The 17,203-nt window shown below is 41.1% G+C and overlaps 1 protein-coding gene across 1 annotated transcript; it reads right to left on the bottom strand.

Moving 5' to 3' along the window:
* Positions 1–15,764: 15,764 nt before the first annotated feature.
* On the bottom strand, positions 15,765–16,697 carry LOC124971184 (vomeronasal type-1 receptor 90-like). The gene has a single exon (XM_047534970.1). It carries the CDS (start codon positions 16,695–16,697, stop codon positions 15,765–15,767), a length of 933 nt encoding a protein of 310 aa, XP_047390926.1.
* Between the last annotated feature and the right edge of the window lie 506 nt (positions 16,698–17,203).

The following is a 17,203-nucleotide window of genomic DNA, read 5'->3' on the forward strand; positions in this document are numbered from 1 at the left end:
CTCCCGCAATGAAGAATGATAAAATTATGGCATTTGTAGGCAAATGGTCGAAATTGGAGAATATCATGCTAAGTGAGATAAGCCAATCTCAAAAAACTAAAGGACGAATGATCTCGCTGATAAGAGGATGAGGACATATAATGGGGGTGGGAGGGGTTAGCATTAGGTTTAGGGTTAGGTTTAGAGTTAGGCTAAGGAGAGCGGTAAGAATGAAGGAAAGAAGGACTGTATAAAGGGAAAAGGGTGGGAGGGGTGGGGGGGAAGGGAAAAAAAAGAAACATCATTACCCTATGTAAACGTAAAAATAAATAAAAAAAAAGAAATAAAAAATACAATCAGTAACGTAGAATCAACAGACATAGAATATTTCATTCATCAATGATTGGATATACTTCCTTCTAAACAGCACACAGATCCTTCTCTAAAATGGACCATATCTTATATCACAAAGCAAATCTTAGAAAATACAAAAATATAGGGATAATACCATGCATTCTATCAGATCATAGTGGAATAAAATTAGACATCATCAATAAAATAAAAATAGAAACTACTTTAACATTTGGAGACAGAATGCTCATTGAATGAACAATAGATATCAGAAGAAATCAGGGATTAATTAAAAATACTTAGAGGTAAATGAGAATATTGACACAACACACCAAAACCTCTGGGACACTACAAAGGCATGGAGTTCCAAATAAATAACCTATCATTACATCTCAAAGGCTTGTAGGTCATGGACTTCCATTTTGTTCCAGGTCTCGTAAAACTTTACATAGTTTTGTATAAATTGCTTAGGAATTATACAGAATTGTTATTGTTTCTTTCAGAGGAAATGTACATCTTTAATTTCTCCATTCATGAAGATAAAGGATGATCACTTGGGTTCCCAACAAAGTGGAATATAGTTCAGGTTCTGTCTGAGCTTCAAGTATGTTCCATCTGCCTGCTATTACCTCAACCCCAGTCTTGGATCTGCCTCTGTTTTACTATTTTGCTTCATGTGCACTTTCATGTGATGCATAGCTTGAATCCAGATATTTTCATGATGGAAATTATGGAGCACATGATGAGTAACATCAGGAAACCAGTTGATCCATGTGAGAATGGAGTGGGGAAGAGGGCGCCCACCAGACACTTAAGAGAGAAGATCTTCAGAGCCACAGGGAGCACTAGGAATCTCTCACCCAAGAATCAAGGCAGCACAATCCATGGAGTGGGTATGGGATAATTTTAACATCCATTCAAAATGAGAAAAGTTGGGCTGTCAACATGATTGGCATGCACTTTTTTGTCAAGAAAACTCAGAGCAGATTTTGAGCCTCACTCTCCCCAGATGGCTATTATCCAGAACAAATTCCATCAAGGGGAAAGTGAAATATTTCATTGGGGACTTCATAGTCCTGTGCCTCCCTGTGGATCTTGTCACCTCTCTAGAGACACTAAAATTACAGGCTGCAGAGAGATGAGCTTACAGCACCCTTTCTTTAAAACTATGCAGGTTATTCTCAGGTGCACCAATTGTCCCTCATCCATCCAGGTGAGTGCCTCTGTTCCACATCTGAAGTGAGTGAGTGTGTGGGGCTTCTAGGAGGAGGTTGGAAGGGAACAAATTGGTCTTTTAGTGAGGTTTTTGTAACCTAAGAAGAAATATCCATCTCTAACCATTATACTCAAACCAGACAACTGTGCTCTGTAAAATGCAATGAAGGAAATCTTTCTAAGTTATGTCATCCATTAAATTTGAAACAAAATTATTTTTTTCATAGGAAATGTCAATTATTTCAGATTTATGCTTAATTTTAATCAACCAGTTGTAGCAGTACTCAAGTTACATATGCTATCTATGCTATCTTATATTTTATAAGTTAATTACTCCTATAAAAATATTCAGGGAAATAATAAGTTTCCCTGTTCACTTTTTATTTGAAAACTCAACATTGCTTACCTCATCTTCCTGAATAAAATAGAACTATTATTGATATGTGACCTCTATAATTTGAGGAATTAAAAAATATTTCTACTTGCTCCAGAAGGTAATAGGGTAACCTCACATTACTGCAAGCATCTATTGTAGGTTCCCATAAAATCTTTCCTGTTCTACATTTAACAAATCAAAAATTAATGGTGTAAGTCCAAAGCATGTGCTCTGCCCACTAGCAAATTTCAAGGGAGAGGTCAGTGATCCTGATTTAACCTTCACATGAAATATTAAAAAGAGACATGAACCTGCTGGTGAATACATTTCTTTTGCTCCAAAAGACCTTGGAATATAATTTACAACAGCTGGGTAGGAAGGATATTTATGTCCATTAATATTTTCTCTTTTCATAATTCATTTAAAAATTCTTCTTCTCAATTCCCTAATAATCAATGTTTCTGAAAGGCATTTTGCTAGGAAGAATGCTTAGGCAAGTTGGACCTCATCTTCAGGTGTGCATGTTTGCTTTTTTTTAAGTCCATCTTTCTATGCACATGCATTTACAGAAAAAAAATAAGTGTAACACTATCTCCTTTTCTTCTTCCTAAAGAAAACTGGGGACACACTGGAGGGTTCAAGATGGCAGACTAGAGGGCGGCTGCATTTCATGTTGCTCCAGGACTCAAGATTCAAAAGAGGAGATAGTGACTTAGGACCAACTCAAAGCCGCCAGGTGAGTTTCTCCCATAGGGGAGGCGTCCCGGATGGGGCAGTAGCCCCAAAACGCAGAGAACTTTGTGAAGTAGAGTGACTCGGCAGGACGCCCCTCCCCCGCCAGAGTGGTAAACACGGACAGTGAAGCGGAGCGAAAAAAAGGAGCGAAAAAGCGGAGTGAGAAAACGGCGGATTGAAATTTCCAGGACTGCGGGCAGTTTCTCTAACCTAAGGAGACTCGTCTGCGAAGGGTGAGGCTCCCAAGCCCAGGAGGGAGGTCCGGGCCCCTGGGAACGTTGCCTGAGAAGGCTGCCCTGCCCAGGAGGCAAGACACACCTCCCCCACTGGAGCAGTGAACTCAGAAAGCGAGGAACTTTGCAAAGGAGGTTGCGCGACACACCGCTTGGTTTTTTAGCGATCTGCCAGGGCTCCAGCGGCTGCCAGAGAAAGAGTGGGGCGGCGAGTTGTTTGGATCCAGCAACCGCCTGAGTAACTGGGAGGGAGCTGTCCAGAGGAGGTGGAGGTACGCAGTGAGTGGCTTGGTCTCCAAGCGCCCACACAGAGCACCGGGTGGCTGCCTGGAGGAAGAGACAAGCGACGGGTCACTGGGGCTTGGAGCATATGTACGAGGCTCCAAGTGACTGGTCAGAGGGCAGGTCGCATAGCCAGGCGATTAGGTGCATAGCACGGTCCGGTCCAGGGACCTAGGCACCTTTTCTTGAATGAACTACACAGAGACAAGCTGAGGGGTGAAGTGAAGGTTTCAGGACTGCGGGCAGCTTCTCTAAGAAGGGACAACCTAAGGAGACTCATCTACGAAGGGAGAGGCTCCCAGGCCCAGGAGGTAGGTCTGGGCCCCTGGGAAGGCTGCCCTGCCCAGGCAGCAAGACACACTTCCCCCCACTGGAACAGTGAACTTGGAAAGTGGGGAACCTTGCAGAGGAGGCCGAGCAGCACACCGCTTGGTTTTTTGGTTTTTTGGAGCAATCTGCCAGGGCTCCGGGGGCTGCCAGAGAAAGAGTTGGGTGGCGAGCTATTTGGATTCAGCAACCGCCAGAACAAAGGGGAGGGGGCTGTCCTGAGGAGGTGGAGGTGCGCAGTGAGTGGCTTGGTCTCCAAGCGCCCACACAGAACACTGGGTGGCTGCCTGGAGGAAGAGACGAGTGACGGGTCACTGGGGCTTGGAGCATATGTACGAGGCTCCAAGTGACTGCTCAGATGAGGGGTCGCATAGCCAGGCAATTAGGTGCAAAGCACGATCTGAGCTGGGGATCTAAGCACCTTTTCTTGAAAGAGCTACACAGAGACCAGCTGAGGGGTGGTGTGAAGGTTCCAGGACTGCGGGCAGCTTCTCTGAGGAGGGGCCACCTAAGGAGACTCGTCTGTGAAGGGCAGGGCTCCCAAGCCCAGGAGGTAGGTCCAGGCCCCTGGAAACGTTGCCTGGGAAGGCTGCCCTGCCCAGGCAGTAGTTGTGGACTGAGGGGAACCTCTAGGAGGGGAACGGACTAGCGAGACCTCCCACCGGGTGGGTCTTCCCCGCCGAATGAGGTTTTCCCACAAAGACGGTAAAACCAGAGACACAGGCCCAAACAGGCATTGCCTCAGCCCGCAGTCTAGTTCCCCTTTGGATGATCATTGGTCAACAAGTAGAGGCACCTCTGCCCTCTAGCAGGGAATATACCCCACCTGAAGACCACCACCCCTAGAGAGGCAGCTACCTAGGGGAACACTGAAGTATCAACTTCCTCTAAGACTTCAGGCTACTGAAGGATAAGAGGGGATACACTAGCAATCTTCAGGGACATTATAAGTCAATAGAGGAAATCTGCAACATATCTGCAGTCCACTGACACCTGAACAACATGAGAAAACAAGGGAAGAAAATGCCTCAAACAAATCTGGATGTTATATCAATAAAATCCAATGACAGCATGGCAGAAGAAATGTCAGAAAGGGAGTTCAGAATGTACATAATCAACATGATAAGGGAAGCAAATGATGAAATGAAAGAGCAAATGCAGGCATTGAATGAACGCACCAATAGACAGTTAAAAGAGCAAATACAGGAAGCAAAAGACCATTTCAATAAAGAGTTAGAGATATTGAAAAAAAAAACAAACAGAAATCCTTGAAATGAAGGAAACAATAAACCAAATTAAGAACTCCATAGAAAGCACAACCAATAGGATAGAACACCTGGAAGACAGAACCTCAGATACTGAAGACAAAATATTTAACCTCGAGAACAAAGTTGAACAAACAGAGAAGATGGTAAGAAATCATGAACAGAATCTCCAAGAACTATGGGATATCATGAAAAGGCCAAATTTGAGAATTATTGGGATTGAGGAAGGCTTAGAGAAACAAACCAAAGGAATGAACAACCTATTCAATGAGATAATTTCAGAAAATTTCCCAAATCTGAAGAACGAAATGGAAAATCAAGTTCAAGAGGCTTATAGGACTCCAAATACACAAAATTACAACAGACCCACACCAAGGCACATTATAATGAAAATACCTAACATACAAAATAAAGACAGAATCTTAAAGGCTGTGAGAGAAAAGAACCAAATTACATTCAGGGGGAAACCAATATGGATATCAGCAGATTTTTCAATCCAGACCTTAAAAGCTAGAAGGGCCTGGAATAACATTTTACAAGCCTTAAAACAAAATGGATGCCAACCAAGAATCTTATACCCAGCAAAACTTACCTTCAGATTTGACGATGAAATAAAATCCTTCCATGATAAACAAAAGCTAAAAGAATATACAAAAAGAAAGCCAGCATTACAGAACATTCTCAGCAAAATATTCCATGAAGAAGATATGAAAAACAAAGAAGCAAATCAGCAAAGGGAGGAGATATCCTAAAGGAACTCTCAAATAAAGAGGAACCAAGTTGTGTCAAAAATAAGCAAATAAATGAATAAAATGAGTCAAATGACCAGGAATACAAATCATATCTCAATAATAACCCTGAATATTAACGGCCTGAATTCATCAATCAAAAGACATAGACTGGCAGATTGGATAAAAAAGAAAGATCCAACAATATGTTGCCTGCAAGAGACTCATCTCTTAGAAAGAGATACCCAAAGACTAAAGGTGAAAGGATGGGAAAAAACTTACCATGCACATGGACCCAGCAAAAAAGGTGGGGTATCCATCCTCATTTCAGATAAAGTGGACTTCAAGCCAATGTTAGTCAGAAGGGATAAAGAAGGACATTTCATGCTGCTTAAGGGAACCATAAATCAGCAAGACATAACAATCATAAATATCTATGCCCCAAAGAGTGGCTCACCCACGTATGTCAAACAAATCCTTCTCAATCTCAGAAACCAAATAGACCACAATACAATAATACTAGGTGATTTTAACACGCCTCTCTCACCACTGGACAGATCTTCCAAACAAAAATTGAACAAAGAAACCATAGATCTCAATAACACAATCAATAATTTAGACTTAACAGACATTTATAGAATATACTATCCAACGAAGAGTGAATACACTTTCTTCTCAGCAGCACATGGATCCTTCTCTAAAATAGACCATATATTATGCCACAAAGCTAATGTTAGCAAATACAAGAAGATAGAGACACTTCCTTGTATTTTATCAGACCATAATGAATTGAAACTAGAAATAAATGAAAGAGTAAAAAACAGAAATTACTCCAACACCTGGAGATTAAACAACATGCTATTATATGAGGAATGGATAACAGAAGATATTAGGAAGGAAATTAAAAAATTCTTAGAGGTAAACGAGAACAAAGAAACATCATATCAAAATCTCTGGGACACTATGAAAGCGGTACTTAGAGGAAGATTTATTTCATGGAGCGCATTTAATAAAAGAAGTAAAACTCAAAAAATAAATGACCTAACACTACAGCTCAAAGCCCTAGAAAAAGAAGAACAGACCAACACCAAAAGTAGTAGAAGACAGGAAATAGTTAAACTCAGAGCTGAAATCAACGAAATTGAAATGAAAGAAACAATACAAAAAATTGAAAAATAAATAGTTGGTTCTTCGAAAAAATAAACTAAATTGATAAACCTTTAGCCACACTAACAAAGAGAAGACGAGAGAAAACCCAAATCACCAAAATTCGGAATGAACAAGGAAATATCACAACAGACACGACTGAAATACAAAACATAATTAGAAGCTATTTTGAAAATCTATATTCCAACAAAATAGAAAATTTCGAAGATATCAACAAGTTTCTAGAGACCTATGAATTGCCTAAACTAAATGAGGAGGACATACACAATTTAAATAGACCAATTTCAAGTAATAAAATAGAAGAAGTCATCAAAAGCCTACCAACAAAGAAAAGTCCGGGACCTGATGGGTTCTCAGCCGAGTTCTACAAAACCTTTAAAGAAGAGCTCATTCCAATACTCCTCAAAGTATTCCATGAAATAGAAGAGGAGGGAACCCTCCCAAACTCATTCTATGAAGCCAATATCACCCTGATACCTAAACCAGACAGAGACACATCGAGGAAAGAAAATTTCAGACCAATATCCTTAATGAACATCGACGCAAAAATTCTCAACAAAATTTTAGCAAATCGCATACAAAAATGTATTAAAAAGATAGTGCATCATGATCAAGTGGGTTTCATCCGAGGGATGCAAGGTTGGTTCAACATCAGGAAATCAATAAATGTAATTCACCATATCAACAGACTTAAAGTCAAGAATCACATGATTATTTCAATAGATGCAGAAAAAGCATTTGATAAAATACAGCACCCCTTCATGCTCAAAACACTAGAAAAAATAGGGATAGTGGGAACTTTCCTTAACATTGTAAAGGCCATCAATGCTAAGCCCATGGCTAATATCATTCTAAATGGTGAAAAACTGAAAGCATTCCCCCTAAAATCTGGAAAAAGGGAGGGATGCCCTCTCTCACCACTCCTATTCAATATCATCCTTGAAACTCTAGCCAGAGCAATTAGACAGACCAAAGAATTTAAAGGGATACGAATAGGAAAAGAAGAACTCAAACTATCCCTATTTGCTGATGATATGATTATATACTTGAGGAACCAGGAAATTCCACCAGAAAACTCTTAGAACTCATAAGTGAATTCAGTAAAGTAGCAGGATACAAGATCAATGCTCATAAATCCAATGCATTTTTATACATAAGTGATGGATCTTCAGAAAGAGAAATTAGGAAAACTACTCCATTCACAATAGCCTCGAAAAAAATAAAATACTTGGGAATCAATCTCACAAAAGAGGTGAAAGACCTCTACAATGAGAACTACAGAACACTAAAGAAAGAAATTAAAGAACACCTTAGAAGATGGAAAGATCTCCCATGTTCCTGGATAGGCAGAATTAATATTGTCAAAATGGCCATACTACCAAAAGTGCTATACAGATTCAATGCAATTCCAATTAAAATCCCAATGATGTACCTTACAGAAGTAGAACAAGCAATCATGAAATTCATCTGGAAGAATAAGAAACCCAGAATTGCTAAAGCAATCCTTCGCAGGAAAAATGAAGCAGGGGGTATTGCAATACCTGAACTTCAACTGTACTACAAAGCAATAGTAACAAAAACGGCATGGTATTGGTACCAAAATAGACAGGTAGATCAATGGTACAGAATAGAGGACACGGACACAAACCCAAATAAATACAATTTTCTCATACTAGACAAAGGGTCCAAAAATTTGCAATGGAGAAACGATAGCCTCTTCAATAAATGGTGCTGGGAAAATTGGAAATCCATATGCAACAAAATGAAAATAAACCCATATCTCTCACCGTGCACAAAACTAAACTCAAAATGGATTAAGGACCTCGGAATCAGACCAGAGACCCTGACTCCAGGCCTCACTCGTCCACACAGCAGGCACAAGGAGAGGCCCCTGTGAACATGTCACACCATCTACCCAGCAGGCACCAGGAGGAGAAGTCCCTGTGAAAACGCTGGGGCAAAGGTCACTCCCAGAACCAAGTCTCTTAGGCAACATCCCCACGACCCATCCCAGAAGCCCCAGCCTCCCTCCATGGCCTCTTATAAAGGTGGGAAACTGAGGCCCGATGGAGCAGCCTTGGAAGTAACATTTTCGGGCAGCGGGAACCAAAGGGACCTGCTCCCCGCTGGGTCCACACGACATCTGACAGGATTTCTAGACACCCGCGCCTCTCCGGCTCCCTTCGCCTCCTGAGGGCGCACCCACCTCGCCCTCAGCTCACAGAGAAGGTCCTCATTCCCGCGCGGAGCTCATCTGGGTAGTCCAGGGCTGGGCGCGCAGCCAACTAGCTTCCACCAGCCCCGCCACCCCCGCTGGCTCCGCTCCTCCAGCTCTGCCCATTAGCCAGACCCTACTTGCTTCCCTTAGGTCCCGCCCCACCCCTCCTCCTAGGGGTTGGGCTCCACTCAGTCTGGAGTTTGGCTCCGCCCATCAGCTCCACCCATTATTTGGCCTCCACATACTCCCCGAGGCCCCGCCCCACTCGCTTCCGCCCATCAGTTTGGCTTCACCCAACTCCACTTGCTATGCCTGACAGTCAGTGACCCTCCCACACCAGAATCAACTTGGAAAGCAATCCCTTGCTCTAGGTCACCTGGGTAGAGATGGGAGATAAAATTGGGAGTCTCCCTTTCTTTAGCTGCCAGTTTGCATCCCCAAAGCAGGGAGGGAAGCCTGCCACTGTGGTCCCCCTGGTTGCCTTGTGGCATACCGGGACTCAGGTATGATCCTGGCCCTGGGATCCTGCCAGCAGGAGGGCCACTACCATCTCCTGGACACTTGTTAGAAGTACACCCCAGATGACCTGCATCTGGTCATGATTTCTTACCATCTTCTCTGTTTGGTCAACTTTGTTTTCAAGATTAAATAATTTTTCCTCAATGTCTGAGGTTCTTTCTTCCAGGTGTTCTTTCCTATTGGTTATGCTTTCTATGGAGTTTTTAACTTGGTTTATTGTTTCCTTCATTTCAAGTATTGCAGTTTGTTTTTTTTTTTAGTATCTCTAACTCTTTATTGAAATGATCTCTTGCTTCCCGTATTTGGTCTTTTAACTGTTGATTGGTGCGATCATTTAATGCCTGCATTTGCTCTTTCATCTCCTCCTTCAATGCCTGCATTTGCTCTTTCATCTCCTTATTTGCTTCCCTGATCATTTTAATTATGTACATTCTGAACTCCCTTTCTGACATTTCTTCTGCTGTGCTGTCATTGGGTTTTATTGATGTAGTATCTAGGTTTGTTTGGGACATTTTCTTCCCTTATTTTCTCATATTGGTCAGCTGTCAGTGGGACCCTGAGATATTGCAGATTTCCGCTATTGGCTTATAGTGTCCCGGTAGATTTCCAGTGTATCACCTCCTAGCCTTCAGTAGCCTGATGTCTTGGAGGAATCTGATAATGCAGTGCATCCAAAGAAAACTGCCCCTAGCCCCCTACTGGTTACAGAGTTTGGAGCTGGCTCTGTGCGGAAAGGCTCTCACTGGGGGCCTACACTGTGCAGCTGGCCATATGGGAGGAGCCCACCGCCGGAGTGTGGAAGGCTACCTGGGGAAGACTCTAGCTGCCCTGCCCTGCTCTGATAAGCCACCTCTATCTGTGCCTGCCACCCGGGCTGAGCTTTACCCAGTGGGCAGACTCACCCGTGACTCTATTTCAGTCTGAGTCTGTCAATGCCTCCCCTTCTTAACTCCTGGGTTCTGGAGTGACTGAGGATGCAGTCACCCTCTAGGCCGCCATCTTGGATCGCCCCATGGAAAGAGCCTGTGACAGGAGTGGGCAGAGCCCCCTGAAGTGGTCTCTGGCTGCCCTGCCCTGATCCCAGAGGCTGCTTGCAGATCGAAGCTCTCCGTTGGTTCGGGGACTTGTGGCTGGTTCTATGTAGAAAGCCTCTCACTGGACAGTCTGCTCCTAGAAGCTAGCCTTGAAAGGCACCTCCCACTGCAGGGGTCCAGGCTGCTTGGGGAAGTCTCTGACTGCCCTATCCTGGTCCCTGAAGCTGCTTGTGGTCTGGAGTACGCTGGGAGTGCGCTGGGCTGGCTCTGGGACTTGGAGCTTCTTCTGGTCAGAAAGGCTCTCACTAGGGGGCCTGCTTCGAGAACCTGGAAAAGTTGGCTGTGTGGGCGGGGCCCACCACCGGAGTGTGCAGGGCTGCCTGTGGAAGACTCTAGCTGCCCTGCCCTGCTCCGATAAGCCACCTCTATCTGGGCCTGCCACCTGGACTGAGCTTTACCCAGTGGGCAGACTCACCCGTGGCTCTATTTCCATCCGAGTCTCTCAATGCCTCCCCTTCCTAACTCCTGGGTTCTGGAGCGACTGGGGTACAGTCACCCTCTAGGCTGCCATCTTGAACCGCCCCCAAAAAATATTCTTGAAATATAATTTCATTAAAAGAATTTTCAAGAAGTATAATGCAGGAGCATAAAAGCAGTAGTTGTCACTGCTCTGGACAATCTTAACAGAACTGGGAGTCATATCTGAACATATGCTAATTGTGGTATTTAGGCACTTTCATCTTTGTTTCTGGACTTTTCCATGTGTATCATTACCAAGTTATGCAAGTCCATGTTGCTGTATCTGATTATGACACAATGCAGCAGGCTCAGTCTAGACTTCCTTTCTTGATGGTTTCTTTGCTGTGCAACAGCACACAGTCGAGTGCCCACTACCAACCCTATCCATATTTCTTTCATTCTAAGAGCAGTTTATGAATTATTTATCAATATTTCTCTAACAAACATGCTTACCTATTACAGTGTTGGTATGCTTTACTGCAGATGTTATCTATTCCAGTTCAAACAGCATTTGTCAAAATGTCAAAGTTACTCAGATAACTTCATTTTTAAAGTTTATTTTTCATTTCCCCACATTAGAGATCAGTCTTTGTAAAATGAATTCCATGGTTTTGAAAAATGGCAGGCATTCATTGATGTGTCATGCCAGAACAGTACAGAAAAGTTTCTTCACGTTAAAAGTGACCTCGGTATATTTTTTTGGTTGTTGGTGTTTCTGGGTTTTTGCTTTTTTTTTGAGACAGAATCTTGCTGAGAGGCCCAGTCTGGTCTCACACTTGTGGACTTATGCTTCCTGCCTCAGCTTCCAGGGCAGCTGGAACTGCTGTCACAGAATGTCCTGTCTTATCCGCTTCTAATCCAAGATCTGCTGTTCTGTCCAACCCTGAAAACCAATAGTCTCACATCTACTCTATATTGTCTTCTCAGGAAAGTCACATAAATGGAATGAGGGCAGTATCTCTTGCATCCTGGGTTCTTTCACTTAGTAAAATGAATTTCAGTTTCATTTTTGTTGTTGAGCTAATGAATATACTACTAATTTTTGTTGAATGGGAATTTCTTAAAAGTACATTTGCTTCTCCATTAATTTCCAAAAGAATGTCTGTAGTCTTTCCAATTTACAGTGTAAGTAAATGAAGCTGCTGTCAGCACTAACATATGTAGCAGTAGTCCACCTCATGCTCTGAATATAGCCCATGCCACTCTGCTACTGAGGCTTCTTATACAATGGACAACTTTTTCCCTCTTCTCCCACTGCACCTCCTTTAATGTGTGCAGGGAGCAAGATTTCCTTTTCCCATCCTATACCCAGACAGCTTTGAGCACACACCCACCACAGGAACCAAGTAAATCAGACTTTAGGGATAGCACCAGATGACCTATGGAATGGCTGTTTCCAAAATTAGCAAGTGAATCAAAATTTCCTTACAAGGGGTATCTGGAAGGCAGACTTTGAATAACTCCTTACAAAAACTCTTGTTCTGCAATGTGCAGTGGCACATGCCTGTAATCCCAGAGACTTGGGAAACTGAGGCAGGAGGGTAATGAGTTCAAAACCAAACTTAGCAAAAGCAAGGTGCTAAGCAACTCAGACCCCATTTCTAAATAAAAATGCAAAATAGGGCTGAGGATGTAGCTCGGTGGTTGAGTTCAATTCCCTATGTTCAATTCCCAGTACAAAAGCAAACAAAAGAAAAAGGCAAAAAACCAAAGAAACAAACATGTTAAAAACATCTGCTTCTCTCTTGTTAGTAAACCAATAATATACCTGCTTTTCCTTTTTCTCAAAACCATGTTCTCAGGACTGGGGTGTGGTTCAGTGGTAGAGGGCTTGCCCAGCATGTGTGAGGCACTGGGTTTGATTCTCAGTTTGATTTCTCATAAATGGAAACAAATAACAATAAAGGATCATTCACAACTAATATATATATATATATATATATATATATATATATATATATATATGTTTAAAGACTTTGAAAATGTCCGCCTTATTAAATTGGCACTAGGGACAAGTACTGACCCTTCAGTAACATACACCATACACAATTTCTGTGGGTATCAGTTTACAAACAATGTGGGTGAAATCTGAAGTGTGATTGCCAGATCAAAGGGTAACATTATTATGGATAAAAAAAGAGTGTTCCTTCCCTAGAAGACTGTATTTTTAATCCCAGTAACAATCAGTGAGACTTCTTGGGCTCAACAACAAACCAGTGTTTGACACTAATGGGTTTTGTGTGAGTTTGAGCCATTGATGAATGGTTAGTAGGATCTTCTGGTACTTTTAATTTTATTTCCCCAATGACATGTGCTGTGAAGCATCTTTTCAGATATCTTCATGCTGTTTGGAGAGATTATTGAGAGTTTATTTTGTGAAGGGTGTTCTCAGGTCTCCTTTTCTTCTCCATTTGTCACTTTCTGCAATTCTTGTGGCAGAGCAAACCATCATTTGAACTAGTTGGACATGATCATTAATTACGGCACTGCTGTTCTGCATTTTGATTATTTCATTATTTAGGAGGTTTACATGTACAAACTTTCTACAAGTTACCTAAATCAGGCTTCAATTTTCAATTGCTTTTTTAGGTCATACATTAAAGGCAAAATTACCAGATAGGAGCAATGATATTATGAGGAAATAGAATAGAAAATATGTGACATTTCAACATTTACCACAGTTTATTATTTGAAATATTCAGTGACATAAAGTTCTGGCATCTATTTAGAAAAGCACCTCTAATATATTTTCCTATTTCTGATTATAACAATATTATGAATTCATAATTTTCATGGCATGAATTATCAAGGCCACTAATTTTCCACATGTTCTCTACAATTTGAATTGACATTTGGACCTCATGTGAAACACATTACCTAGAAAATTCAGAGCCTGTTGGTACCTAAGGCATCATATCCTTGAAAGACTGAGGAGCAACAACTGCTGCTTAACTGAATCTATAACAAGAATGTCTCCTCCTTTGCAATTGCAAGGTGGTACACACCTGTAATCCAAGGTACTTGGAATGTTGAGACTGGAGGATTGCAAGTTTAATGCCGGTTTTGAATAACTTAGCAAGGGCCTAAGCAACTTATTGAGACTGTCTCGAATTAAAATTGTAAAGTGCTGGGGATGTGACTCACTGGTTAATCACTGCTGGGTTCACTCCCTGACCAAACAGAACAAAACAAACAAACAAACAAAAAATGACTTGAACCCAATTCACTGAAATGCCTTAACATTGTTAGGAAATTCTAAAAATTGTATTTTCGCATCTTTTGAATTAGGACATGTTAAATTCTTCTTATTTTAGAGAATTTTTTCACAGATCTTTAAAAGGCTACTGGAAACTCTTTTTAAAGATATATTTTTATATATGCATTTTTATGGTGTACCTTACAGTAACTGAGCACATTTATATAAGTTGTAGTAATCAGAACATAGTAATAAGTGTTTTCATCTCTTCAACTGTTACTTTTTTAATGTATTGGGAATTTCATTTTGAAACACATTTTAACCTGTAGTTATCCTACTGTGCAAAAGAGGTCCCTAAAGTGATTCCTCCACTCTGCTCCTGGTGCCCCTTACTGCATTCTTTCCATCTGTCTTCTCCCTGCTCTTCCCATTCTCTGCTGACCACCATTCCATTCTGTTGTACTAGTTTTACTTACTGTTTTCTGCGAATGAATGGGAATATGGGGTGCTTGTCCTTCAGTATTAGGCATATTTCACTTCACATAAAGAAGGTCATTGGGCACTTTTTGCTATGGTAAGGTAAACACACAGAAAATTTATCACTTTGATTCTTTCTCCTTTTTATTCCAACAGCTTTGTTTTATTTGTTGCTTTTAGACATACATGACACTAGGGTGTATTTTGACATATTTTACATACATGGAGTGCAACTCATTACAATTTTGGTCCCATTCTTCTGGTTGAATATTTTGATGCTTCTAAGAGTGCAGGTCACAGGCAGTAAGCACATTTATATTATTGTGAAAACATTCACCATCCATCCCCTGTATTTTTTCTTCTCCCCAAACTATCACTGTGTCTATCCAATAAGAACTTCTCACTGACCACTTCCTCAGCTCATGCTGTCATATTTTCTCTCCGTATGGGTTTCTACTCTCATTTCCACCTTATACATTAGAATCTTAGAACATTGGATAATTTCTGACAGGTCACTTGTAATAATGTCTTCAAAATTCATGAATTACTCCTTCAGGCATTTATTTTTTTTGTTCCAGGCTGAATAATATTCCATGGTATGCCCAGGCAATGTTTTGCTTATACATTCTTATGCCTTTAGACTTTGAGATGTTTCCAACATGAGCTCTCATTAATAATGCTACTTTGAGAACTGGTGTACATATGGTAACTTGAGTCCTTAAATTTCATTTCTTTTTAACAGATCATTAAAAGGACAATTGATGGATCAGGTGATAATTTGTGACAATAAATATTGACATATTTAGTTGGGGAAAAATACAGTTCATTGACGCCATCATTAAAAATTGCTGTACACTCTCTGCATATTTACAATGGCTAACCCAGGCCATGAAGGTGAAACACACCTCATAGGAACTGCTTGCTGACATCAAGCAGATAGGTTGGGCCCTTGTGTTATATCAGAAAGGTAAAGGATTGACATTTTTATAAACTATTTGTTATTCACATGCCTTGAAATAACAGATTTAATGAAACATGGATATCTCCATATTCATTTATTCCAGACAGAATATATTCTATGCCATGATTCACAGTTTAGAAGCCAGTGTATTGGCACATCGAGAACTTGTCTATCATCAGTAGTTAAGTATGTGCTATTCTCACCCAATAATATTTCAAGAACCTAAAAATGCGTTTTTCAGTACAGATCAGCAGCAAAGGACTGGTTGTGGCATAGCCATTGGACACCATCATATGGATATAAAAACAAACAGGATCATCTTTCCACATAGTTCTTGAGGAGGAGAAGATTGTGTCCAACCAGTACATGAGCACAAAGAAGCTTGTGAGCAGCAAGATGGTTGTGGTGGCTCTCTGTACAGGGCATGCTCTTGAAGAATGTCTGGTGCTGTGAAGGTGCTGGAATTGCCTCTTATGCCTGCACAAGAGAGCCACCATGTATGCACTTGAGAGGGCCATGAGTCCTATAAGAAAGATATCCTGGAATGCACTCAATGCATAAAATAAATGCCTGAGGAAGTAACTCATTTGTACAATTTTGCAGAATTCATTAATAGATACAATGCCATCAGAGGTTACATTGGAGATGGCAGCAGCAGAGAATGAGTAGAGAGTACTCAAGGACATGTAGAAGACCCACAAGAAAACAAGGGAGCACAGGATCTGATGTGGAGATTTATGATTAAACTTTGCCAAGCAGGATGTTCTGGGGCTGAGGGTGGTGGCCTGAAGGACACTCAGCAGGCAAGTGGCACAAATGGAGAAGCCCCTCAAAAACCTGTGCAAGTAGATGATTGATTTACATTTGATGCCATCCCCAAAATCCTGAGACAAAAAATTATTCGTAGCCATGTACACCAAAATTATCAGCAACCCTAGGTGGATTATAGTTAAGAGACCCATGATCAAGTCAGTGGGCTTGAGCTTGTGCTGGAGAAGGAACATGAAGATGTGGAAGAGAAGAAGGATGGTGTTGGCTGGGATCCCAATGCCCACTTCAGCAAAAAATACATTTCTTATGCTAATATAAGCATACAGTTGATTGGTCTTTTTCATCTTTTGGGCAAGGAGTCAAATAGTCCATAACTTAGGAGAAAATGAAGAAAAAGCCTTTATTTTAAATAGTATAACCTTCATGAATTTTAGCCTATACTATTACCATCAGGAAATGTGTGGATCAACACAAGTACACCCTTTGCACACTTCAGCACTCAAGTGTCTCTGACATCCTCCAGATGGCATTTTTTAATTATCACCAAAATATGTCTGGGTTATATAACAATGTACAGTTCCCACTGTACATTGGATTCCTGTCCATTCAGAATTACCATATGCTATTGAAAATACTTGTAGATTATAATCTCATTGGAAGGTTTTCTGGACTAGTACATTACTTGTTTTTCTTCTTTCTCTTCTTAAGTCTCAAGTATATATTGAAAATTCTACAATTTTTGAGGAATTTGAATGGCAGAATTGCATAAGAGAAAAATTTCAACTCTCTCAAGAAAGGAAACTCAATGGAGTAGTCTTATACCTGAGTATATTATTTCTGTGCTATCTTC

The sequence above is a fragment of the Sciurus carolinensis genome, chromosome 19 (assembly GCF_902686445.1).
Source record: "Sciurus carolinensis chromosome 19, mSciCar1.2, whole genome shotgun sequence".
NCBI lineage: Eukaryota > Metazoa > Chordata > Mammalia > Rodentia > Sciuridae > Sciurus > Sciurus carolinensis.

What these genes read in the sequence shown, in the direction of transcription:
- LOC124971184 (XM_047534970.1), bottom strand. Translation starts at nt 16,697, where the DNA reads ATGAAAAAGACCAATCAACTGTATGCTTATATTAGCATAAGAAATGTA.